General features: G+C 37.5%; 1 protein-coding gene and 1 non-coding gene across 6 annotated transcripts in view; both read right to left on the minus strand.

Annotated features, from left to right (window-relative positions):
- Nucleotides 1–25,950, minus strand: part of HAUS6 (HAUS augmin like complex subunit 6) — a 48,008-nt gene that overhangs the window by 7,729 nt on the left and 14,329 nt on the right. The window contains exons 5-15 of one of the 5 annotated variants that reach the window (XM_007536002.3): nucleotides 25,576–25,723; nucleotides 22,512–22,577; nucleotides 21,662–21,710; nucleotides 14,955–15,125; nucleotides 11,726–11,919; nucleotides 10,469–10,595; nucleotides 9,036–9,138; nucleotides 7,891–7,972; nucleotides 6,059–6,125; nucleotides 5,654–5,839; nucleotides 1,453–1,588 (exon numbers count right to left, since the gene is read on the minus strand). In XM_007536002.3, coding sequence (XP_007536064.1) covers nucleotides 1,453–1,588; nucleotides 5,654–5,839; nucleotides 6,059–6,125; nucleotides 7,891–7,972; nucleotides 9,036–9,138; nucleotides 10,469–10,595; nucleotides 11,726–11,919; nucleotides 14,955–15,125; nucleotides 21,662–21,710; nucleotides 22,512–22,577; nucleotides 25,576–25,723 — 1,329 coding nt within the window. The remainder of the gene's footprint in view (nucleotides 1–1,452; nucleotides 1,589–5,653; nucleotides 5,840–6,058; nucleotides 6,126–7,890; nucleotides 7,973–9,035; nucleotides 9,139–10,468; nucleotides 10,596–11,725; nucleotides 11,920–14,954; nucleotides 15,126–21,661; nucleotides 21,711–22,511; nucleotides 22,578–25,575; nucleotides 25,724–25,950) is intronic. The other 4 variants (XM_060199628.1, XM_060199626.1, XM_060199627.1 and 1 more) reach the window with 4 other exon arrangements.
- Nucleotides 6,207–6,337, minus strand: LOC132541107 (small Cajal body-specific RNA 8). The gene has a single exon (XR_009552282.1). It is a non-coding gene; the product is annotated as a small Cajal body-specific RNA 8 (non-coding RNA).

Genomic DNA, 25,950 nt, shown 5'->3' on the forward strand with positions numbered 1-25,950 from the left:
CAACAACAAAGGCAAAGCTATAATCTTATAAACCATTATTAAATCAATAATAAAACATTAAAAAATTATTATAAATTGTTAGGGCAAAATGGCACTGTTGAAGGACTGCCCTAAATAAGAGTGTACACTTAGTCACAAACAAAAGCTTCTTATATCAGAATAAATGAAGAATCACTGCAACTAAACTGAAAAGTGAGAGTTTTAAAATGTCTTTCAGGTAGGGGAAAATAGTATAATACTGATACAAAGAGATTCTGGTGCCAGAGGCTCAAAAGTCCCAGGTTCAGTCCCCTGCATCACCATAAGCCAAAGCTGGTCAGTACTCTGCTATAAAAAAATAAAATAATGGATCAACAATGGTAGAGAATGCTCCATTGTCCAAAGGGAGGATGGACAACATACTCTATGCTACACCTAAGGAAGATGGGTCCTGAAATTGGGGCAGTTTGGAACGTTCCTACTCATGACCACAGAAAGTGAGCTCAAATCTACAGGGATGCAGAGGTCACATAGGCTCCTAAGCTGAATATGGGCCCCAGACCAAATAAAATCCATGGATTTTACAGTCAACAACATCTATACCCCTTTCCCATATTAGGGAGCTACTCTTTTCCCTGATCCAGCTTTCTAGTCCTTTTTCCAACCATGACATCATGTCCCTAGACAATCACTTGGATCTACCTGCATCTAGTATAGCCACAGGCCCTTTGGAATATAACCAAAATATGCCTTCTAGCTATCTACAAAATGGAGGACCCCCCCCCCCCACCCAACTCTTCATCTGCACTATTCCAGCCTCTAGATTCATTAGTCAACAATTTGTTTGGCTTTATATGTTAACTCTTTTCAGCCACCAGGTTCCAGATGCTACCATGATGCCAACCAGACTTCCCTGGACAGACAACCCTGCCGATGTGTCCTGGAGTCCCGCTTCCCCAGAACCTTGCCCCACTAGGGAAAGAGAGAGGCAGGCTGGGAGTATGGATTGACCTGTCAACACCTATGTTCAGCAGGGAAACAATTATAGAAGCCAGACCTTGCACGTTCTGCACTCCACAATGACCTTGGGTCCATGTTCCCAGAGGGTTATAGAATAGGAAAGCTATCAAGGGAAGAGATAGGATACAGAGTTTGATGGTGGGAATTGTGTGGAGTTGTACCCCTCTTTTCCTATGGTTTTGTCAATGTTTCCATTTTATAAGTAATTTTTATTTTTCAAATTTTTGTTTTTAAAATTGTATTATAAAATTTATTTATTGATTTATTTTTATTGGGGAATTAATGTTTTACATTCAACAGTAAGTACAATAGTTTGTAAATGCATAACATTCCCCAGTTTCCCATATAACAATACAACCCCCACTAGATAAAAAATTTAAAGAAAATAAAAATAAAATGCTCATGGTCATGATAGTAGTGTCTATAAAAGAAAAGAAGTACTAGAAAACTTACTCAAGTTTTCGGGAGTTCGGGGAATTTGTTTTCTTGTTAAAAAGGGGTTAGAAACTAGAGAGTCAATTAGTTCCTCTAATTTTACTTCTTTTCCTTCAGAGGGTTGTGGTGAATCAGATAAAACTGCTCTGGCAACCTATAATGAGGAAAAAAAAAGTTAAGCAAATATCACCAAACCTGTGGGCAGAATGAGAAAATCCTGATGACAATAAGCATAGCCTAGTCAGCAGTTCTCCCCAGAGCAGATGGCACAAAAAGCTCAAGCAGACAGTTCCTCGACATTCTCAGTAGTCGGAACTCAAATACAAACCTTTTTTTTCTCCTTATTAAAGATGGACAGGGCAAACTATTTAGAAGAAAAAAGATAATTTTTATTTTTAAATGTTTTTTGTTGTTGTCATTTTGATTAATTAGAATGCTGCTCAACTCTGGTTTATGGTGGTTCTGGGAATTGAAGTTGGGACCTTTAGTGCCTTGGGCATGAAAGTCTTTTATGCCACCTCCCCAGTCCTACACTCAGGAAGATTTAGACCTGGTTCTAACTGCACAGGCTCTGACTGCACAGTGAATTATGCTAATGGTAATATCTTTGAACTATAACTGATAAGTGACTAAATTTTCCCCTTTTTGCTGCCAGAATGTCTCATGTAATTCATATCTACAATTCCACCACTGCCAGTGGAACACTTTTTTTGTTTCCTTTTTATTTTAAAGGATGAGAGACCGAGAAGAGGGTTGGGGGGGGGGGAGGAGATACCACAGCTGTACAGCATCACTGTGAAGTCTCCTTCATTTGGTATTCCCATTTGGTGGTCAGGGATCGAACCTGGGTCCTCACACATGGTAAAGTATATGGTCTACTAAGCAAGTGACCGACCCATCTCCCAGTTTCTAAGATGATCAGTTTGAAAACAAGTATTCTCAATTATAACCCATCTGCAAAGTAACACCTCTATTAACAAACAGAACACATTCTTACATCTTCGTCACAACCTCATTAATATGAATAAATAAACCATAGGGATAAATACTAAAATAAGGAAGAAAAAAGATCTAGGGGATGAAAATAGCACTCTATATTAACTAAATTCCAATATAACTAGAAAAGAAATAGCATAAATAGCATAGGATTGAAATTCTGTCACCTAGGTGTTCAGGAAAGAAAAACAAAACAAAAATCCCTACATAGTTAATCTGACCTTTTCCTCCCCCATTCTCCTCAAAATCAGGGTAACTTCTAAATCAAACATTAAAGAAAGTCTGTCAGCCACTACTAAAGAAAATTTAGTTTACTTTATGAGATTCTAGGAGCATCCTATTTCATTTCATCACTATCTACTGCTAATCTAAATTAGCCAGAAAATATGACTCTCCCTCCATATTAGTAAAAGACCATCTGGCCTTTTCTTTATTATTAAAATCAATCAACAAAGAAAACAATAGAACTTTAGAGAGTTAAAGGAATTTAGAGACTATGAAACTGGTCCAAAATCTCCATGTTGCAAACTAGAAAAATAATTAACATTTTTTTTGGGTTGTGGAAAAAGTGAAGATGTGCTTCTCTTTTTTTTAAAAAAAATATTTATTTTCCCTTTTGCCCTTGTTTTTTATTGTTGTTGTAGTTGTTATTGTTACTGATGTCGTCATTGTAAGATAGGACAGACAGAAATGGAGAGAGATCGGGAAGACAGAGAGTGGGAGAGGGAGAAAGACACGTGTAGACCTGCTTCACCGCTTGTGAAGCGACTCTCCTGCAGGGGGGGAGCCGGGGGCTTGAACTGGGATCTGTACGCTGGTCCTTGGGCTTCGCACCACATGCGCTTAACCTGCTGCACTATCACCCGACTCCCTGTTTTTCTTTTTATATATTTTTAATTAATTTTATTATTGTTTAGAGACAGAAAGATGGAGAGACAGAGACACCTGCAGCCCTGCTTCACTACCCCTGAAGCTTTCCCCCTGCAGGTGGGGACCAAGGGCTGGAACCTGAGTCCTTGTGCTCTATAATGTGTGCATTTCTTCAGGTGCACCACTGTCTGGCCCCTGAAGATGGGTTTTTCTATGCAAAAATGTGTCATGATCTTTCTGACAACCCTTATTTGGATATGGTTCATTTATGTCGATCAGGATTAACATAAGGGAGAGGGCTCATATCTGAATTATTATACATGAGATCAAATTTTTCTTTAACCTCTCAGGAATATAAACCAGCTGTTTAGCCAATGCAAACAATGCTAAGGAATATGTACAAAAATATACAAAAATTTTAATTAAAAAATAAAATATATAATACTAGAAAATGGTGCTTGATTATTTAATTTATATAAACTGTTCTCTCAATAATATTATTGAACAATAATATTATGTGACCACTTATCTGTGAAAAGTAGAATAGCATTAAGAAGCAAAGCTGTTAGAAAAATCAGTATTTTACAATGGAATACTACTCAGCTGTAAAAAAAAAAAAATGGTGACTTCACCGTTTTCAGCCGATCTTGGATGGACCTTGAAAAAATCATGTTGAGTGAAATAAGTCAGAAACAGAAGGATGAATATGGGATGATCTCACTCTCAGGCAGAAGTTGAAAAACAAGATCACAAAAGAAACACAAGAAGAACCTGAAATGGAATTGGCATATTGCACCCAAGTAAAAGACTCTGGGGTGGGTGGGTGGGGAGAATACAGGTCCATGAAGGACATAGTGGGGGTTGTATTGTTAAATGGGAAACTGGGGAATGTTATGTACAAACTATTGTATTTACTGTTGAATGTAAAACATTAATTCCCCAATAAAGAAATAATTTTTAAAAAATCAGTATTTTAAGCAATGATGAATTTAATCACTTTTGAAATATTAAGAAAATAAAACGTTGTCCAGGAAATGGCACAGTGAATAAAGTACTGGACAACTCTCAAGCATGGAGTCCTGAGTTCCCCCAGGAGCACATGTAACAGAGTGATGTCTGGTTCTTTTCCTCTCTCTCCTTTCTCAGTAATTAATAAAATCTTTCAAAGAGAGAAAAAAGTACAGTCAGCAATAATTTATTAGTCATTATTTTAATATTTAAATAAAGAGGAAGATCAGCTAACCAAGACAATAGTCAATGTTTTTGTTGTTTTGTTTTACTCATCGCTGGGATTTCACTGCTCCAAGATGACTTTTACAGACAGACAGAGATGGTCCTAGGCATCCATCCAAAGATCACAACACTTGTCTAAAGAGATCTAAATGTCTTTATTCATAGCAAAGCTATCTGTAATAGTCACCATTTGGAAACCACCCAACTGTCCAACAGATGAGTGGATAAAGGAATTGTGGTATATGCACAAACAGTGTATGTATCTATGGAGAGGGAGAGAGTGAGGCAGGCAAACAGAGTGGGGGAGCAGAGGAGAAGAGAGTTAGTGAAGGAAGGAAGTGGAGGGAAGGAGAGGGCGAAGGAAGGAGGAGGGATAGAGAGAAAGAGAGAGAAAGAACAAATATATAAAGGATGAAATCTTTTCCTATAACATGGATGGAACTGGAAGAAGTCATACTGAGAGAAGCCAGAAAGAAGATGGATGCCAAATAATCTCCCCCCACAGAATAAAAGAAATAATAGAGTGGAACCTCAAATGGACTATGGCCTATCACAGCAGATCTAGGGGCTCAAAAGAGTTTGGTGCTAAGGGGGAGTTGTAGAACTTGGGCCCTGTGATGGGGAAAAATGACAGTTTGGTGGGAGGTGAGGCATGCTGACACTCATCTTGAAGAAATGTGGAACTATACACCTATGACAACAACAATCCTATAAACAAGCATTTCCTCAATAAAGTGATACTAAATTTGAGAGAGGCAGGGACAGAGAAACTGGGAGAGGGGGAAAAAAGAGACCACTACACCAGTGGTTCCCTCATTGTGGTGGGGAGTCAGGCTCAAAACTGGGCATAGCATGGCAAAGCAGGCCCCCTCCCAGGTAAGCTATCTTGCTTGCCTTAAGAGTATTTTAATAGAGAGTAATCATGTAATTACAGCAAACTTTATACTATCTACGTCTATATTTCAGGGAGGCCATTTTTGCTTTAACCATGATTTTTGTTATCTGTGACCTATTCTCCAATTATCCCGTTAATATTTTACTGTACTTCACTTACAATTCCAACACAATTGAGTAAAAATTAGTATATTTTAGTCTACTTATTAACAATCTTTTTTCTAACCTCTTCTACCAGATGATCCTGTTCTTTCTGGAAATGACTGCTTTTTTTAGTTGGCAAACACTCTCCAAATGCACTACTCTCCACAGTTTTTGCAGTAGTTGATGATGAAAAGCCTTCCACTTCAAATTTTGGTATTCTCTTAGAAACTGCTTTATCTTTCTCTCTAGGAGTTTTCACAGTCACATCCTAAAAGAAGACAAGTAATGTTACAGAGGTTAATAGCTGGGAAGTATCTCATGTATATGAAAATACAGAGGACCCTAATAGTAAATGTTACAATTCTTAGAGAAAAAGATGAAAATAGAGGCATCATAATCCCTAGCTTTCAGGAATACTATAAGCAGAAACAATTTTTTAAAAAATAGTTAGCATGGTAAGAATTAATAAAAATGTTTTAAAATATACCTTTTCAAAAAGTGTAACAGTACTTTTATCTGATGATGAAGCTGGCTGCAATGAGACAGAAGTAGAGCTGAAAGAAAAAAAAATAACAAATCCAAATTATAAGTAGGGAATAATTCCCTTCACTTGGTGTATCTAAATAGTCTCAAGAAACTGTCTGCCCCGTATCTGTCCGTTACGATTTCTCTCAATTCGTCCCGGTCATCGAAGAGCAGTTTGTTCTAGGGAGGTGTAGTGACAAACAGAGCAGTACTTCAGCCCAACTTGTGTATCAGCCTCCCAAATTGTGAACATTCTCTTTACCCATTACATGTTACATAAGGCAAAAGGACTTTATAGACTTTATACAAGGATAAAATGAATGATTTTTTTTGAGAAACACTCAAAAACTTGAGTATAGGATAAAAACAAATTCAATTAATTTGAATTGCATTATTACAATACCTTCAGGCTTTAGATCACAGCATTTCATTGTAGCAAACAACTAATCATGAGATTCTTTTAAATATTATGTGCAGAAACAACTGCTGAGTTTTTCTCTATAGCAATGTAAAGTTGTAAGATTATTTAATTTTGATTTGCTGATTCTACAATACTGTTCTTAATCTCTTGATCCTTTTTCTCCTCTAAGTAAATTAAGACTTTATATACATTACTTTTTTTTTTTAATAGTTACTAATTGCAACAAATCATTAAAGATTTTAGGGCCAAACAAATAGCTCACTTGGATAATGTGTTGCTTTGCCATTTGTAGGAACCACCTCACTGAAGGAAGCTGAGGCCCCAGATTCAAATGTTAGCACCACCATTTACAAGAGTCAAAAGGTCTCTATCTCAGTCTCATAAAAATAAATAAATAAGACTATACTGTCCTGTCTTTGAAATGCATCAAAAGGAAAATATTACTAGTCAAACATCTAGAAAACTGCATCATCACCACAGCTAGAAATCATGGAATCCTCACCTCCAGAAAACACTGTCAAGAAAGGTAATGTCAGGGCTCAGGTGGTAGCATACCTGGGTAAGTACACACATTACAGTGCATAAGGACTCAAGTTCAAGCCCCATCCCCCACCTGCAGGAGGATGCTTCATAAGAAGTGAAGCAAGGTTGCAGGTGTTTCTTTCTCTCCCTCTCCCAATTTCTCAGTCCTATCAAATAAAATGGAAAAAATGGCCACCAAGAGCAGTGGATTCATAGTGCTGGCACCAAGCTCCAGCAATAACCCTGGAGACACAAAATAATAATAATAGGAAGAAGAAGAAGAAAAGGAGAAGAAATGGAGGAGGAGGAAAGAAGTAAAGAAGAAGAGGAAGAGGAGAGGAAAGTAAAAACTTCAGGAGCCAGGTGGTAGTGCAGCAAGCAGGTTAAGCGCACATGACGCAAAGTGCAAGGACTGGCGTAAGGATCCTGGTTCGAGCCCCCGGCTCCACAAATGCAGGGGAGTCGCTTCACAAACGGTGAAGCAGATCTGCAGGTGTCTATCTTTCTCTCCCCCCCTCTGTCTTCCACTCCTCTCTCCATTTCTCTGTCCTATCCAACAACAACATCAATAACAACAACTACTACAACAATAAAAGAAGGGCAACAAAAGGGAATAAATAAATATGTATTAAAAAAAGTAAAAACTTCAATGCCTGAGATTCTCATGTCCCCAATTCAATTCCCAACACTACCATAAACCCAAGATAAGCAGTATATACTGGTTAAAAAACAAAAAAAAAAGTAGCTGCATAGTAATAATGTAATTTAAATAATAATGTATATTAAAGAGAAGCTTTAGGGTTAAAGGGATTATATTTAATGAAGGAGAAAAAGAATCAAATTTGTTTTACCTGTTTGCTAGATCATACCCAGTTCCCAGCATATCACTAGCTCTTCCACAATCATTTTCTTGGTTTTGTTGCTTCAGTGTATCTAAGGGAAGAGGAAATTAATTACTTTTTAATTATGCTAAAATATCTAAAACCAAATATTTCTTGAAATTCTAGAACTTCCATACAGGAAAAAAAATTCATAAATGATAGAAAAAGACAATTATATTCAATTTTTATGGATGAAGTGATATTAAATCACTAAGAAAATACATTTTTAAAAAAGAAAATAAATTTTTAAAGATTAAAAAAACCAGGCTTCTGCACAAAAACTTGTAAACAAATATTAATAGCAGGATTACATAATAGCCACATGGTAGAAATAATATAAATGTTCATCAATGGACAAATGGATACAATAATAAGAGATGCCATATGGTATATTCATAAAAATAAAAAAGTAGGGGGCCAGGGAGTAGCACAGCGGGTTAAGCACACATGGCATGAAGTGCAAGGACTGAAGTAAGGATCAAGCCCCCAGCTCCCACCTGCAGAGGGGTTGCTTCACAAGCAGTGAAGCAGGTCTGCAGATGTCTATCTTTCTTTCCCCGTCTTCCCCTCCTCTCTCGATTTCTCTCTGCCCTACACAACGACAACAACAATAGCATGGCAACAATAACAAGAGCCACAACAAGGACAACAAAATGGGAAAAATGGCCTCCAGGAGCAGAGGATTCACAGTGCAGGCACTGAGCTCCAGCAATAACCCTGGAGGCAAAAATAAATTAAATTAAATTAAATACATTAAAAAATAATATGAATGCATGCTTTCGCCTGCATGAACCTTGAAAACATTGTACAAAATTGGGCCAGTGAAATAGCTCACTTAGATCTAGTGAGCTGCTTAGGCAGCAAATGGGGAAAGACTGTTTTGTAAGTGTAGGGTTTCTTTTTAAGATAATTTGGAGCTTCGTAGTCTCACAAAATGACAGCTGCACAGTACTGTGAGTTTACTAACTATCATTAAGTTAGCTTGTATAGTTTGAATGTTATATTTATGCATTTTACCACAATAAAAAAAAGAACTAGAGGAAAGATACAAGAAAGAATATAAGGGAATAATTATATTGATGAGAGGAAAAGTTTAAAAGAAGAGAAAAACCAACCTGGAAGCAAAGCAGGATACTTAAGAAGAATACTCGTTGCATATACTTCTTCTGAGGCAGGATCAAATGAAAGGGGAGACATAGGCGGCAAAAGATCCACTGCCTTAAAATACAGAATTCACAGTTTTGAAATATATACATTATTCACTACCATACTAACAACACTAAGCTATGAACGGACAGTTTAACTTTTCTACTCTTACAAAGACAGTCCCAACAAGCACACAATTCATTCTGTATGTATTTATTTATTGGATAGAAACAAGGGAAATCGAGAGAGAGGAGGAGGAGATAAGAGTGGGAATGAAAAACACCTGAAGCACTGCTTCACTACTTATGAAATTTTCCCCTTGGCCACCAAGAGCAGTGGATTCATAGTGTCGGCACCAAGCCCCAGCAATAACCCTGGAGACACAAAATAATAATATAATAATAATAATATAATGAGGAGGAGGAGAAGAAATGGAGGAGGAGAAGGAGAAAAGTAAAAAAGGAGGAGGAGAACAAGAAGAAGAAAGTAAAAACAGATGGGGACCAGGGACTTGAACCTGGGTCTTTGTGCATTGTAGCATGTGCACTCAACCAGGTGCTCCATGGCCCACCTCTCCATAAGCCACCAGAGTCATTACTAGGGCTCAGTGCCTGCACGATGACCCACACCATTCCCAATTATATATGCTTTCTTTCTATTTCTGATAAAGATAGAGAAAGAGCAGGAGAGCAAGATACCTGCAGCACTGCTTTACTGCTGCTGAAGCCTTCTCTGTAGCTGCAGACCAGTGGCTTGAATACAGGTCTTTGCACCTGGTGATATGTGTATTCTACTGGGTATGTCACCTCCTAACCCCTAGATGTACTTACTTATTAGTGGGCTGTGCTAGTTTGAACTAGAAATCTCATGTGTGAGTATCCAACATTTGGTCCACCATGTCACCTCTCAAACCACCCTCCAACTATTTTTAATACTATTAGTGTATTAGATACTATAAAACTACTTTGTTTTTCAACTAAGCCTCAAATGTAATAGTCCCTCAATCACAAGGAGTGATTCAATTGCTTTTTAATACAATCATTTTAACCTAAATAGTAACAAGAAATAACAGTGTCTTAGAGAATATTCAAATATATATATATATATATATCAGAAAAAATTGCATAAACCAAAATGTCTGGGTTCAGATGCAAAGATGATAAATATACACCCACACAGCATTTCTAGATAATTTAGAGTATAATAAATCAGGCTGTGGAGATATTATAGTATCATGGCAAAGGCACTTTTGTGCCTCAAGCACCAAAGGTCCCACATTCCATCCCTCACACTATCATAAACCAGACCTGAGCAGTGCTCTAGTTAAAAAAAGGAAGCAACAAACATAGTAAATCAAGATATTCCCTCATATAAAGTCATTCTCCAAGAAGTCATTACTTACTGGAGTTGAACCATTAATTAGACTGAAAGGAGAGACACCAAGAAATGCTTTCCACTTTTTATGCCATTCTCCTTGTTTTTCAACAACAGACTGTCTTATAGTTGTAAGATCTTCCTTTATTTTACACCTAAAATAGCATTAAAAAAATCATTCAAAACACGAATACTCAAAATAAGGTAAAGCTTAAGAATATAGCAATAGGCTGGGCAGTAGTGCAACAGGTTAAGCACATGTGGCACGAAGCACAAGAACCAGCAAAACAATCCTGGTTCGAGCCCCCGGCACCCCACCGGCAAGGGGGAGTCACTTCACAGGCGGTAGAGCAGGTCTGCAGGTGTCTTTCTCTCCCCCACTCTGTTTTCCCCTCCTCTCAATCTCTCTCTGTACTATCCAACAACAACGATTAAACAACAAGGGCAACAAAAGGGAAAAAATAGCCTCTAGGAGCAGTAGATTTGCAGGCACTGAGCCCCAGCCATAAACATGGAGGCCAAAAAAAAAAAAAATAGCACACATGCACACACATATTAGAATCTCAAGAATTTTTTAAAAGACAGAAAGCTATCACAGTGCCATTTATCTTTAAAAATACTTTTTCCCTGTTTCTACACTTGAGTTAGAATAATCTTCCTTCCCAATTACTAAATATGAGAAGTCCATACTTTTCAGTCACATTGCTCAAATGAAAAACTCTGAAGCCAAGTTTTAAAATTAGACCACACAAATAAAAGCTATAGAAAAGGATTAAGTATCTTAACTTTAAAAAATATATGGGAGTCGGGTGGTAGTGCAGTGGTTTAAGCACACATGGCGCAAAGTCCAAGGACCAGCATAAGGATGCCGGTTCGAGCCCCCGGCTCCCCACCTGCAGAAGAGTCGCTTCACAGGCGGTGAAGCAGATCTGCAGGTGTCTATCTTTCTCTCCCCCTCCATCGTCCCCTCTTTTCTCCATTTCTCTCGGTCCTATCTAACAACGATGACATCAATAATAATAATAATAATAACAATGAAAAAACAAGGGCAACAAAAGGGAAAATAAATATTAAAATATATATATCATTCAGGGCAAATAACTTATTCAAAACAAAGAGAAAAAGTATTAATTTTCCTTTGTGTGATTTTTCACTGGTTTTTGAGTACTGGTAAAATTTTCACACGTTTGCCAAAGTTAAAGTGTTATATACTAAGACTTCTCAGAAATTACCAAAACTGCCCAACTACTCCCCAGTAAGATAATGGAAGTTATTTCTAGAGTACCTCATTTGCTTCAGATCTGATAATCTTTCTTTCTGGATTTTGGCCTCTTTTTCCAGGAAGTGAAGATCTAGTGTCAGTTTTGCTTGGTCAGACTGACAACATTCATATTTCATTATCTTCAAAACTTCATTCAATAACTGAATAACTGTTAGTAGGTTCAATTTTCCAGCCTCATAAACATTTCCTATGTGCAACTAAAGATTCAAAGAGAAAAACATGATAAACCATAGGTTTATAAAATAAATTACATAAACAAATACATCTGTATGTCTTAGCATTATGTAAAGTTTACCTTAAAAAGTGTTTAAAAAGGGGGGGGGGGGGCTGAGTGGTAGCATAAGGACGGGCTCAAGGATCCCGGTTCAAACCCCCGGCTCCCCACCTACAGGGGGGTCACTTCACAAGCAGTGAAGCAGCTCCGAAGGTCTTTACCTTTCTCTCCCCTGTCTTCCCCTCCTCTCTCAATTTCTCTCTGTTCTATGCAACAACAGCAGCAGTGATGATAGCAATAACTACAGCAACAATAACAAGGGCAACAAAATAGGAAAAAATGGCCTCCAGGAGCAGTAGATGCGTAGTGCAGGCACCGAGCCCCAGCAATAACCCTGGAGGCAAAAAAAAAAAAAAGTGTTAAAAAAACATCGTTTCTACCACAAAACAGTTATATAAATAATTATGGTTCAGAGGAATTACTGTACAAGACTTAACATTTCAAACTACACGTTAGTTATTTTTGTGGAAGAAAAACTTGAGAACTACAATAAAAGAAATGCAGATAGATAAAGATAAAAGTAAAGATGAGAATAAGCAAATTTAGCAAAAGAATATGGGAATTTATGCTTTAACAAAAGGTAAGAACGACAGTACACGAAAACTGAAACCAACCTTAGACATATTTATTTGGCCTGCATAGTTGCCAGTGCTTTAAAAAAACACTAACAATCTAAATGACTGTTTAAATTAGTTATAATTTCTTTAAATCATAGATTTAAAATAAAAACTATTATTTCTCCATGGATCTAATCACTTTGTACTATTTATCCCCACAGTTATGCACAACTAGCATACTTCATTTTAAATATACCACCTGCAATTAGGTTCTCTTTTCACAACTGCCTGCCTTCCTGCCTATCACTGCTCTTGTACAAATTCCACTGCTCTAGAGGCACATGTTCCATACTTTAGAAAAAGTTTTAGATAGAAAGGGAGAAAAAGGGAGTTGGGCGGTGGCACAGCGGGTTGAGCACACGTGGCACAAAGCGCAAGGACCAGTGTGAGGATCCCGGTTCGAGGCCCCAGCTCCCCACCTGCAGGGGAGTCGCTTCACAGGCAGTGAAGCAGGTCTACAGGTGTCTTTCTTTCTCTCCCCCTCTCTCCATTTCTCTCTGTCCTATCCAACAACGACGACATCAATAATCACAACAACGTTAAACAACAAGGGCCAACAAAAGGGAAAATAAATATTAAAAAAAAAAAAAAAAGGGAGAAAAAGGGAAAGATAGGGACAGCAGCACAGCAGTGCTCCACCATATGTAGAACTTCTTCCTGGTGTTATATCAGGTGAGGCACATAACCTACTGAGGGAACTATCTCCCAACATCTTAATATTCAAATGAAACTGTTCCCAGAGGTTCCTTTAACGTTTGCTTGTTTTCCCTCTCTTTCGTTCTTTCCTTCGGCAGGCAGGCAGGTATGCACATGCACACACACACAAAAAAAAAGAGAACCAGTGGAGAAATTTGAGAACGGCAGTCTAAAAAAAAAAAAAAAAATCACAATAGACCAGAAAGAGATGATGAGGTCACAAAAGTTAATAGTCAAAAACATTTAACATCAAGAAAAAGGACAAATCAGAGAAAAGACATTTTAAAAGGACATTTAACAATTAGATGATCCCCACCCCCAATTCATGAAAAACCTAGTGGGCATAATGGTTATGCAAAAAATTTTTTAAAAATCAATGCCTGAAGCTCTGATGCCCCATGTTCATTCCCCAGCATCACCATAAGCCAGAGCTGAGCAGTGATCTGGCTAAAATAAAGGGGAAAAAAAAATTATCATAGTATATTTTCCTATGAAGTAGCATTCTACTCACTGCAGTATTTGATATCACTTTGTAAAAGGCACTGGCAATCAAAAAAACTTGATGAACATAAATGTGCACATTTGTTGGAGACCTCGATTTCCTAGTGCCTATTATTTGATGTTGGAGATGCCTGAATCATAAGGCTTGTTACTTATTGACACAAACTTATTTACTGCTGTACTATCTCAATTACTGAGAGCTATGTATAGAGCAAAAGGAATGCTTAACCACCTGCAGTCCACTCATGTTCTTCTCTGGCTATAATCCCTGTTTTCTGATGGGCATGTGGTGGGTGACATAAAAGCAGCCAAGCTTCCAAGGCAAAAAGGCCTAAAGCTGCATACTGTAACAGCTCTACTGCCATTCACAGACTACCGACTGTATGATATGGACATAATGTGTCACCACTGTGTAGTCAGAGGGCTACACAAGTGTACTCTGGTAGTCTAGCATTAACTGTTATAATATGTGTACCCTGACAGAAGTACTTTTGATGGTCCTTGTTCTATGCTCTCAATGCAAACATTTGCCAATAAATATTGTGAGAGAAACCTATTCAGAATCACACTCAGTAAAAAAACTGGTGTGTCTATTTATTTATTCATTTATTTATTTTGAGAGAGATGCAGAAAGAGAAACACCAGAGCACTGCTCAGCTCTGGCTTATTATGGTGGTGCAGGAAATTGAACCTGGGACTTTGGAGCCTCAGGCATGAGAGTCTGTTTGCATAACCATTATGCTATCTATCCCCCCCCCCCCCCGCCCCATGTGAAAAAAAAATTATTTTTTATGGGTTTTACTTACAGTAAATACAGTTGTTGATACATGTATAAAATTTCTCAATTTTCTGCAAAATACTCTCATTCCAGTCTTGGTCTTCCTCATCATGCACTAGGACCCTGTATCCTTTACTTTGGTGCAATACACCAAACCCAGTCCAAGTTCTACTTTGTGTTTCCCTTTCTGTTCTTATTTCTCAACTTCTGCCCATGAGTGGGAGCATCCCATATTCATCCTTCTGTTTTTGGCTTATCTCACTCTCTGTGAAAATTTTACTACTCACAAAAATACATTTAGAAAACTAACTAAAATAATACATACTGATTAAAATTACTATGTGAAAGGTTTTCTCAAAAGCTTACCTGACACATTTGTTTCTCAATTTTGTCCAGTAAGAGACTTGGAATATTAATAGCAACATTAGTTCCATCTAAAGTGTAACTGTTAGCAAGGCTAAGTACTGAACTGACAACTTCTCTCTCTTTTTCCAATAACACAAGTGTTTCATTCACTGAAGCCCATAAAGATCGAACCTTTGAAAACAAAGATAAACATAACATTAAAGTCAATACATAACCTGTAATCATACTAATATAAAACACAAATACATGATGGTTCCCAGGAGTAATGAAATATTCCTAGATAGTTCTGTTGAGGAAAAATAACTATATTAACAGTCCAAAAGGGCTATAAAACTAAGTAATTTCTCTGGAGCCCCTAGCTCACTATGATTTCAAAACAAATTTAAGAAAACTTGTACTATCAAATGAATTTGCGTGGTCCAGGAGGTGGCGCAGCAATAAAACTTTAGACTCTCAAGCATGAGGTCTTGAGTTCGATCCCTGGCAGCACATGTGCCAGAGTGATGTCTCTTTCTCTCTCCTCCCATCTTCCTCATTAATAAATAAAATCTTAAAAAAAAAATTGCATTTACTGTATTCTGCCACATCAATCTATTTTTTCAAAGGAAAGTAAAAAGACTTCCAGGAAGTTTAAAAAAAAAAGCAAAGAAAGAACAACTTAAGAATCACTCAAGTTGGTGACACAGTGGCTAGAATACTGGACCGAAGAATATGAGGTCCCAAGTTGGATCCCCAACATGGCTTGTGCCAGAATGGCATACTTACTCTCTCTGAATAAATCTATTTATTAATATGAGAGAGAAGAACAGAGATAAAAGCATCACAGGCACATGCAATGCCAGGGGTAGAGCCTGAGACACCTTGCTTGCTAGTCTTGTGCGTCAGTTACTGAGCCACCACCATGTTGCTCAGTAGATAAAAACACAACATATAAAAAAAAAAAAAAGTCACCCACATCTCAGAAGTGTTCTCTCCTCCTCTCTGCCTTCACCTTCTCTCTCCATTTCTCTCTGTCCTAAACAACAAAAATGACATCACTAACTACAACAAAACAACAAGGGCAACAAAAGGGAATAAATACGTACTGAAAAAAAAAAAAAAGAAGAATCATCTTCCCAACAAAAAAAAGTCCTAGACCAGATGGCTTCACAAACTAATTCTACAAAACCTTCAGGAAACAGTTAATACCTGTATTTCTGAAGCTCTTCCACAAGATCAAAAAAACAGGAACACTCCCTTCCACCTTCGTTGAAGCCAACATCACCCTGATACCAAAAGCTGATAGGGACAGAACAAAAAAGGAAAACTACAGACCAATATCACTGATGAACATAGATGCCAAAATATTAAACAAGATCTTGGCCAACCGGATACAGCAGCACATCAAAAAAATTATTCATCACGACCAAGTGGGATTCATCCTAGGAACGCAAGGCTGGTTCAACATCCGTAAGTCAATCAATGTCATTCACCACATCAATAAAAGCAAAGCCAAAAACCACATGATTATTTCAATAGATGCAGAGAAAGCCTTTGACAAAATTCAACACCCATTCATGCTCAAAACTCTACCAAAAAAAAAATGGGAATAGATGGGAAATTCCTCAAGATAATGGAATCTATATATAGCAAACCTACAGCCAACATCATACTCAATGGACAGAAGCTGAAAGCATTCCCCCTCAGATCGGGGACTAGACAGGGCTGTCCACTGTCACCATTACTCTTCAACATAGTATTGGAAGCTCTTGCCATAGCAATCAGGCAAGAGAAAGAAATCAAAGGAATACAGATTGGAAGGGAAGAAGTCAAGCTCTCACTATTTGATAAGATAGAAAAACCTAAAGAATCCAGCAGAAAACTACTGGAAGTTATTAGGCAATATAGCAAGGTGTCAGGCTACAAAATCAATGTGCAAAAATCAGTGGCATTTTTTTATGCAAACACTAACTCTGAAGAAGAAGACACCCAGAAATCACTCCCATTTACTGTTTCAGCAAAATCAATAAAATACCTAGGAATAAAGTTGACCAAAGAAGTGAAAGACTTGTATACTGAAAACTATGAGTCGCTAATCAAGGAAATAGAAACTGATACCAAGAAATGGAAAGACATTCCATGCTCATGGATTGGAAGAATAAATATCATCAAAATGAATATTCTCCCCAGAGCCATATACAAATTTAATCAACTCCAAATGGATCAAAGACCTGGATGTCAGACCAGAAACAATCAAATACTTAGAGGAAAACATTGGTAAAACACTTTCCCACCTACACCTCAAGGACATCTTTGATCAATCAAACCCAATTGCAAGGAAGACTAAAGCAGAAACAAACCAATGGGGCTACATCAAATTGAAAAGCTTCTGCACATCCAAAGAAACTATTAAACAAACAAAGAGACCCCTCACAGAATGGGAAAAGTTCTTCACATGCCATACATCAGACAAGAGACTAATCACCAAACTATACAAAGAGCTCAGCAAACTTAACACCAGAAAAGCAAATGACCCCATCCAAAAATGGGCAGAGGATATGAACAAAACATTCACCTCAGAGGAGATCCAAAAGGCTAACAAACATATGAAAACTGCTCCAGGTTGCTGATTGTCAGAGAAATGCAAATAAAAGACAACATTGAAATACCACCTCACTCCTGTAAGAATGGCATACATCAAAAAGGACAGCAGCAACAAATGCTGGAGAGTCTGTGGGGACAGAGGAAGCCTTTTGCACTGCTGGTGGGAATGTAAATTGGTCCAGCCTCTGTGGAGAGCAGTCTGGAAAACTCTCACAAGGCTAGACATGGACCTTCCATATGATCCAGTAATTCCTCTCCTGGGGTTATACCCCAAGGACTCCATAACACCCAACCAAAAAGAGGTGTGTACTCCTATGTTCATAGCAGCACAATTCATAATAGCTAAAATCTGGAAGCAAGCCAGGTGCCCAACAACAGATGAGTGGCTGAAAAGGCTGTGGTATATATACACAATGGAATACTATACAGCTATCAAGAACAATGAACCCACCTTCTCTGACCCATCTTGGACAGAGCTAGAAGGAATTATGTTAAGTGAGCTAAGTCAGAAAGATAAAGATGAGTATGGGATGATCCCACTCATCAACACAAGTTGAGAAAGAAGATCTGAAAGGGAAACTAAAAGCAGGATCTGGGGGGTTGGGCGGTGGCGCAGTGGGTTAAGCGCATGTGGTGCAAAGCGCAAGGACCGGCGTAGGGATCCTGGTTCGAGTCCTCGGCTCCCCACCTGCAGGGGAATCGCTTCACAGGTGGTGAAGCAGGTCTGCAGGTGTGTCTATCTTTCTCTCCCCCTCTCTGCCTTCCCCTCCTCTCTCCATTTCTCTGCCCTACCCAACAACGAACATCTTATAATATTGTAAACCAATAAAAAGAAAAAAAAAGTTACTTAAAAATGCAATCTTTTCAAATTTAACTCAATTACCAAACAATGTGATGATAACAGTAACTATCCATTGTCTTTTTGAACCCTAAGACAGCAGGAACCTCACATCTCCACTATAGAGCCTATATTTCCCACAGTCCTGGAACCTTAGGATAGGGCCCACTTTTCCGCATGCCTCTCCCAATCTATATCAAATAATACTGCATCAGCCGATCGCAGCCTAATCAACGCAATGATTGCCACCTCAACATGCTTCACTTCAGACTGTGTCCAGAGACTTCAGGTGTGGAATGACAACCTTTCAGCTTCATTACTCAGGTGAGACCTTTCCTTTCATAGTATTCTCTAATTCCAGGTGGTTCACTTTCTAACAAAGTCCCAAAACCTAGATATACACAGGTTGTGAGAGAGAGCATATGTTCACACGTATCCATAAACTAGTGCAAAATATATACCTGAAAGCAGAAGTACACAATAGCCTGCAGTGAGTACCCCCCAACACTTCCTCTCCACTATTCCAACCTTTGCGTTCATGATTCCTCAACAATTTGTTTGGCTTTGTATGTTAATTCTCTTTTCAGCCATCAGGTTCCAGATGCCATCAGGATGCCGGCCAGGCTTCCCTGGACTGAAGACCCCACCAATGTGTCCTGGAGCTCCGCTTCCCCAGAGACCCACCCTACTAGGGAAAGAGAGAGGCATACTGGGAGTATGGACCGACCAGTCAATGTCCATGTTCAGCGGGGAAGCATTTACAGAAGCCAGACCTTCTACCTTCTGCAACCCACAACAACCCTGGGTCCATGCTCCCAGAGGGATAGAGAATGGGAAAGCTATCAGGGGAGGGGATGGGATATGGAGATTGGGTGGTGGGAGTTGTGTGGAGTTGTACCCCTCCTATCCTATGGTTTTGTTAATTTATCCTTTCTTAAATAAAAAATAAATTAAAAAAAAGTCACCCACATCTCAGAAGTGTAAATGTGAATAAACATTCCTCTTTAAAAGCAAAGATTCTCAGATATATACTAACCTGTGTTCATTAAACTTTATGTAATAATATTCATAGATCTTTTATTTTTAAAAATCAAAAACCAGAATCAATCCAAAGTCTACATAGAATGCAGAATATGTAGTTATACTCATCAAATAGGACATTATTTAGCAATGAAAATGTGTACACTAAAACTATGTAACTACATGAATAAAAAAGCATTATTAGTGATAAGTCAAACAACAAAAAAAAAGACTATAGTCTACACATTTCCTAAAGGTCAAGAACACACACACAAAAAATGTTTAGTGTGAGAATTGAGGATAATGTTTAACTCTTAGTGGGATATGGTTATGAATAAGAAAGGGGTTTGCGATTTCTAGAGTACTACAAACTTTCTAGAGGCTGAGCAGTGATGTACTCAACTAAAGGTACACATTACAATATGCTAGAACCTAGGTTCAAATCCTTGGTCCCCACCTGCAAGAAGAAAGCTTCTCATCTCAAGCAGTGAAAGCAGACCTGCAGGTGTGTCTCTGTCTCTCTCTCCCTCTCTACCTCTCTCTCCCCTATTTTTGTCTTTATCCAATAAATAGGATAGGATCGGATCGGATCGGATAGGATAGGATAGGAAAAAGAAACATTCTAGTCCTCAAACTCGATGCTAATTACATCCAGTGGGTATGCTCACTCTATAAAATTTTGTCACGTTACACATTTATGACTTTTATACTTTTTTGTATGTATGTTATATCTCAACAGAATTTACAAAAGTGGGAGGGAAGTACAAATTACATCTGATTTTTCAAGTCTAGAAAATCTTGCCATGAGTTCAAGGTTCACACTAAAAGGGAAACTAAATGACATTAACCACACTCAGAGGAGAGACTGATATAAAAATGTAAATTTCACCCATTGTTTTACAATCTTATTAATCACTAATAAAAAATTTTTAAAAAAACATAAATTTCAAAACAACTATTAAATGTATGGTAAACCATGAAGGATGATAAATGACATAGTGGGGGTTGTATTGTTAAATGGGAAACTGGGGAATGTTATGCATGTACGAACTATTGTATTTACTATTGAATGTAAAACATTAATTCCCCAATAAAGAAATAATTTTTTTTTTTAATGTATGGTAAAAAAAAAAAAAGTATTATGGGGCTAAGGGTATTCAGCACAGCCAGTAGAGTGTGCATTTAACAGTGCACAAGGACTTGAGTTCAAGCCCCCAGTCCCCACATACAAAGGATGAATCTTCAAGAGCAGTAGAGCAGTGTTATACCTATCTCTCTCCTTATCTTTCTCCCTCTATATTTCTCTTTGCTCCTATCAGAAGAGAAAATAAATAAAATGGGGGAAGAAAAATGGGAGGAAAAAAAATGGGTGCCAGGAATAGCTGAGTCCTCATACAGGCACCAAGTGGCAAAGATAACTCTAGTGGCAAAATAAAGAATATATTAAAAACAAAACAAACAACAAAAATACTGAGTTCAGTAACAGGACTATGAAAAAAATGACGCTTCATTACTGTAATTCTACTCTAATATCTAGAAGGCTTGGTACATGTCAAGTGATCAATAACTTCATTAAATGAGTAATTATTTTCTGAAGAGGGCACTCACCCATTTCCAGTGACATGTACTTAGGAAGTCAAATTAATACCCAATGCAGCTTGGTGTTCACAGAATCAGAACAAAGAATTTCAAAGAGATTTTATGCAAGCACAAAGATGAACACTTTGTTGGGGGTAGGGGGTATACAAAGAGACTTTCATGCCTGAGGCTCGAGCATCCTGGTTCAACCCCTCACACCACCATGAGCCAAAGCTAAATAGTGCTCTGGTTTAAAAAAAAAAAAAAAAAAAAACACTTTGATGGAAGATGGAAGATAGCCATCAAAGTCAACTTCAAAAACTTCAGACAAATTATGTCTGCTAGACTATTCCAACTTCAAAGTGATTTCTCACTTTCCTTCCATAATTATTGTTTACTTAAATAAATTAGTGCTATTTTAAAAAGTCACAATTAACAAGAACATTATTTGTGGGCATGAAAGATATTCATCATACTTGAAATTTTTCTTTTTTTGTATTTAAGTTTTCCAATATATTCAAGCATTTCACTAACTGGAATATATCTGTATCACTCAGAAATAAAAATTTTAAAATAATAATGCTACAAAGACAAATGATAAAATAAGAGGATATAGGAATCCAATAAGTGAACAAACATTGCATATCACAATTGTAGGGAAGATTACTCTTTTCCAAAGTTATCTTACCTTTTGAATTTTCTCTTGTATATTAATTTGGTCATCACAGAGTTCCATTCTAGTCAGAAAGTTAATTTAACTCATTAGTCATTAAAAAAAAAAAAATTACATGGTAATTTACATCCAAAAAGCTAATTAATCCACAGACTTGTCTACTAACAACTGTTTCAACTAATAACAAAAATAAAATTCTAGTTCATATCAATAATCTATTACAATTGGGCTAAGTATCAGAATAATGTCCACATATAAAATAACTGACTTAAAACTACCAGGTTATCGAAAAAAATCTTATTTTTTGTTTCTCTATGTGAAAATGTAGCATGAGTTTCTCTTTTTCTTGTTTTGCCTCCAGGGTTATTGCTGGGGCTCTGTGCCTACACTACGAATCCACTGATCCTGAAGACCATTTTTTCCCATTTTGTTGCCCTTGTTGTTATTGTTGCCAATGAGGTTGTTGTTGTTGGCTAGGACAGAAAGAAATCGAGAGAGGAGAGGAGGCAGAGAGGGGGACAGAAAGATAGACACCTGCAATTCTACTTCACCACCACTGAAGCAAACCCTCCTGCAGGCGGGGAGCTGGGGGCTCAAAACAGGATTCTTGCACTTTGTGCCACATGTGCTTAACCTGCTGTACTACCGCCTGTCCCCAGCATGAGTTTTTCAAAGTCTAAGCTCTAAAATTCACTTACTTTTGTGGTCCAGGAAGTGGTGTAGTAGATAAAGCACTGGACTCTCAAGTATGAGGTCCCAAATTCAATCCCCAGCAACACATGTACCAGAGTGATGTTTGATTCTTTCTCTCCTTTCTCATTAGTAAATAAATGAAATCTTTAAAAAAAAAAAAAAATTCACTTACTTCTTTATTTGGTTCTGCTGTCCAATACATTCTGTTCTCAAACTGTGTATTTGTTTAACTAACAACCTGCAAAAACACACAAAATGACAGGTATAATTCCACTAAAATGAACTGGTATAATCCACTTTGGTATTTTCCCACTTTTTATGTTTGCTCAGTATCTGAAAACAATTTTTCAATATAGATACAACAATCAGTTGAAGGTTTCTAGTCTCCCTTTAAGAATTATAAGAATCAGCAAAATAGCTCACTTGGATGTGTGCCTATTTTGCCATGCCTGTGCCCCAAGTTTGAGCCCAGTTCCGTCTACATTAGAGGAAGCTTGGGTAATACCCAACCTCTGTCTCTCTGAAAAATCTGGTTCAGAGTAATGAAACCCAGGAGAAAAGGACATAAAGAAGAATAGGAGAAGCAGCTCAGATGACTACACAGTAGCTAGAACATCAAATTCAAAAAGATGATCCATTTGGCGCTTGGCATTGTCTACACTGATTTTTCTCTCCTTCCCTTACAAATTTTTAAATTAGGGGGAAAAAAGAATTGCAATGCCTGGTGAGAGAGCTCCCCAAGTAGTGATCATGCCTTGCCATGTGTACAGCCCAAATTTGAGCTCTGGCACTAGTTGGGAGGTACTATGGCACAAGAGACTTCTGTGTTATGGTGTTTCTCCTCTAAATGAAAAAGCAGCCTAAAGCAGTGAAATTGTGTATGCACAAAACGTTGACTCTGATGACCAAAAAAAAAAAAAAAAGGAGGGAAAGAGGTAGCTGAAGAGACAGTTCAACATGTAGGGAGCCTGCCATGCCATGAGTATTGTCCAGGTCCAGGTCCCTGAACTATAGGGAGGCACTGGAGTTGGAAGAAGTTCTGGTAGCTGTAGAAGCTCTCCAGTGTGTCTGCCTGTTTCTTTCTGAATGAAAAAGTGGCCCCAGAAGAAAAAAAAAAACAAAAACAAAAAACCACTAATTAGAGGCAGGGGGGATCACATAATGGTTATGCAGAAGACTTTCATGCCTGAAGTTCTAAGGTCTGTTTCAATCCTCGTAGCATCTTTAACCAGATCTGAGCAGTGATACGGTTTAAGGAAGAAAAAAAGGTGGGAAGGGGGAGTGGAGGGAAGGGGGACAAGTCTAACTGGACAATCAAACAGATAGCCTGCTATTTAGACAGACCAAGACCAAAAAGAAAAACAAACATTATTTCTAGCTTCATGCACCTGAGTTTGAGTAAAAATGTTAGAAACTGTTAAAACAATTCTTTTTTATCCCTGTCTCACATATTTAGGGATGAGTTTAAATATTATCCAAGTCAGGCAACATTCTTAGATTTTTCAAAGGACTTTCTAGCTTTAATAACTCAGCATTCTAAAATCTACCATTATTACTGTTGCTTATAATTGTAAAAATTAGACAAAATCTATTTATTTAAAGTAAGACTGTAGCCTTTCTGGTTTAATACTATAAGGCCATCTAAGGAATATCTGGCACACAGAACTAAAAAAATAAAATAGATGAATAGATGAACCTAAATATAAAAGTCTTATTGGTTAAAGATACTAAAGAATATCTCTTTAAAGGGCTATTTACAAGGGTTAGGCAATAAAGCACAGTGTTGAGTGCATGTGTTGCAATGTGCAAGGACCCACCTGCAGGTGGGAAGCTTCACAAGCAGTGAAGCAGTATTATAGGTAGTTCTCTCTCCCTCACTATCTCCTCCTATTCTCTCAATATATCTCAGTCTCTATACAACATAAATAGTAAATAATATAAAGGACTATTTACTAAATGGGAAATCTACTTACATATTAAAAATAATACAAGTAGTAACTGAAAAAATTACAGGATGAAATATCGAAATAAGGTATACAAAATAGAATAAGCAGATTACAGCTCAAAATGTGTATCTGCTTAGAGTCTTAATTAACTCCGCAGACTTTCCCATGCTTAAGGACCCAGGTTCAAGCACTAGGTCCCCACCTACAGGTAGAAGTTTCACTAGCTTTGTATCACTGTTTCAGGTAGATTATTTTTATGTCTCTTCCTATCTCTTACCCTTCATCAAAAAAAAAAAAAAAAAAAAAACCCTGTGTAACTATGGAGTTGTGCAGGCAATAAGCCCCAGCAATAGCCCAGTGGAAATAAAATAATAAATATACATACATTTGCATATATACACACACATATTTGTTTGACCAGGAAGGATAGACGGACACACACTTAATTAGACCAGGGAGGTAGATCAAAAGGCAGAACACAAGATTTCTTTTTTTTTAGAACACAAGATTTCTAAGTGTAAAGTCCCAGGTTTAACTACCTGTACCACATATGCCAAAGTGGTGCCTAGCTTGACTCCATTTTAAATAAAAATGCATTTGCATCTTAGAAAAGTAAAATATGCCTAAGAAATTGTGGTAAAATAGTGGGAAAATGTTGCACCCTCAAGGATAAGGTACTGAGTTTAATCCCAGATAACATATGTGTCAGACTAATGATATGGTTCTCTCTTCTTTCTTTCTAACAAGTAGATAATATAAAGAGTAAGAAGTGGGGGGAGACTGAGTTTCTAAATTAAGGTCATTTTTTTTTCACTTCTATAAATTTTGATTTATAATACACCTAAGATATTGAAACACTGTTCTTGGATGTTATCTGATCTTACAATAAAAACTAGAAGCCTGAGAAATAGTATAATAGGGCAGAATATTAGACTTGTAGACATGAAATCCTGTTTGATCCCCAGTACCACATATGGTAGAGTAATACTTTAGTTCTCTTTATGCATCTCATTAAGTCCTTAAAAAATAAAATAAAATAAAATGAGACTAAATATTAAGAGTTTTAAGGGAGTTTTTGTTTTGTTTTTTTAACCAGAGCACTGCTCAGCTGTGGCTTATGGTAGTGCAGGGGGATTGAACCTGGGACTTTGGAGCCTCAGACTATGAGACTCTCTTTGCAGTCATTAGGCTATGTCCCACCTAAAGCATAAATTATTGTCACTAAAGAAATACTGATGAGGTTTGTTCAAAACAATTGCTTTATTTCTTAATTATCAACGTGGTACTTACTGTGCATTTTCCTGATATTTTCGGATAACGCAGTCTTCTCTTTGCAAAATCTGCAAAAATCTGTTACGTGCTACATGGCACCTGGCAATGCACTTATGCAAATCTTGTGACTTTCCAATAAATGGTTCAGTAAAACGTATAGAAGAATCTATATGAAAAAAAAAGAATCTATATGAAACAAAAATAAATCATAGAAAATTATGGCATACAAACTAATAAGTACTAACAATGTAGAATTTCATTTTAAGAGATTATGGCCAATAAAAAAAGCTCACTTGGGGGAGTCCAGTGGTAGTGCAGTGGGTTAAGTGCACGTGGAGCAACGCACAAGGACCAGTGTAAGGACCCCAGTTCGAGGCCCCAGCTCCCCACCTG

This window comes from Erinaceus europaeus, chromosome 10, assembly GCF_950295315.1.
Source record: "Erinaceus europaeus chromosome 10, mEriEur2.1, whole genome shotgun sequence".
NCBI lineage: Eukaryota > Metazoa > Chordata > Mammalia > Eulipotyphla > Erinaceidae > Erinaceus > Erinaceus europaeus.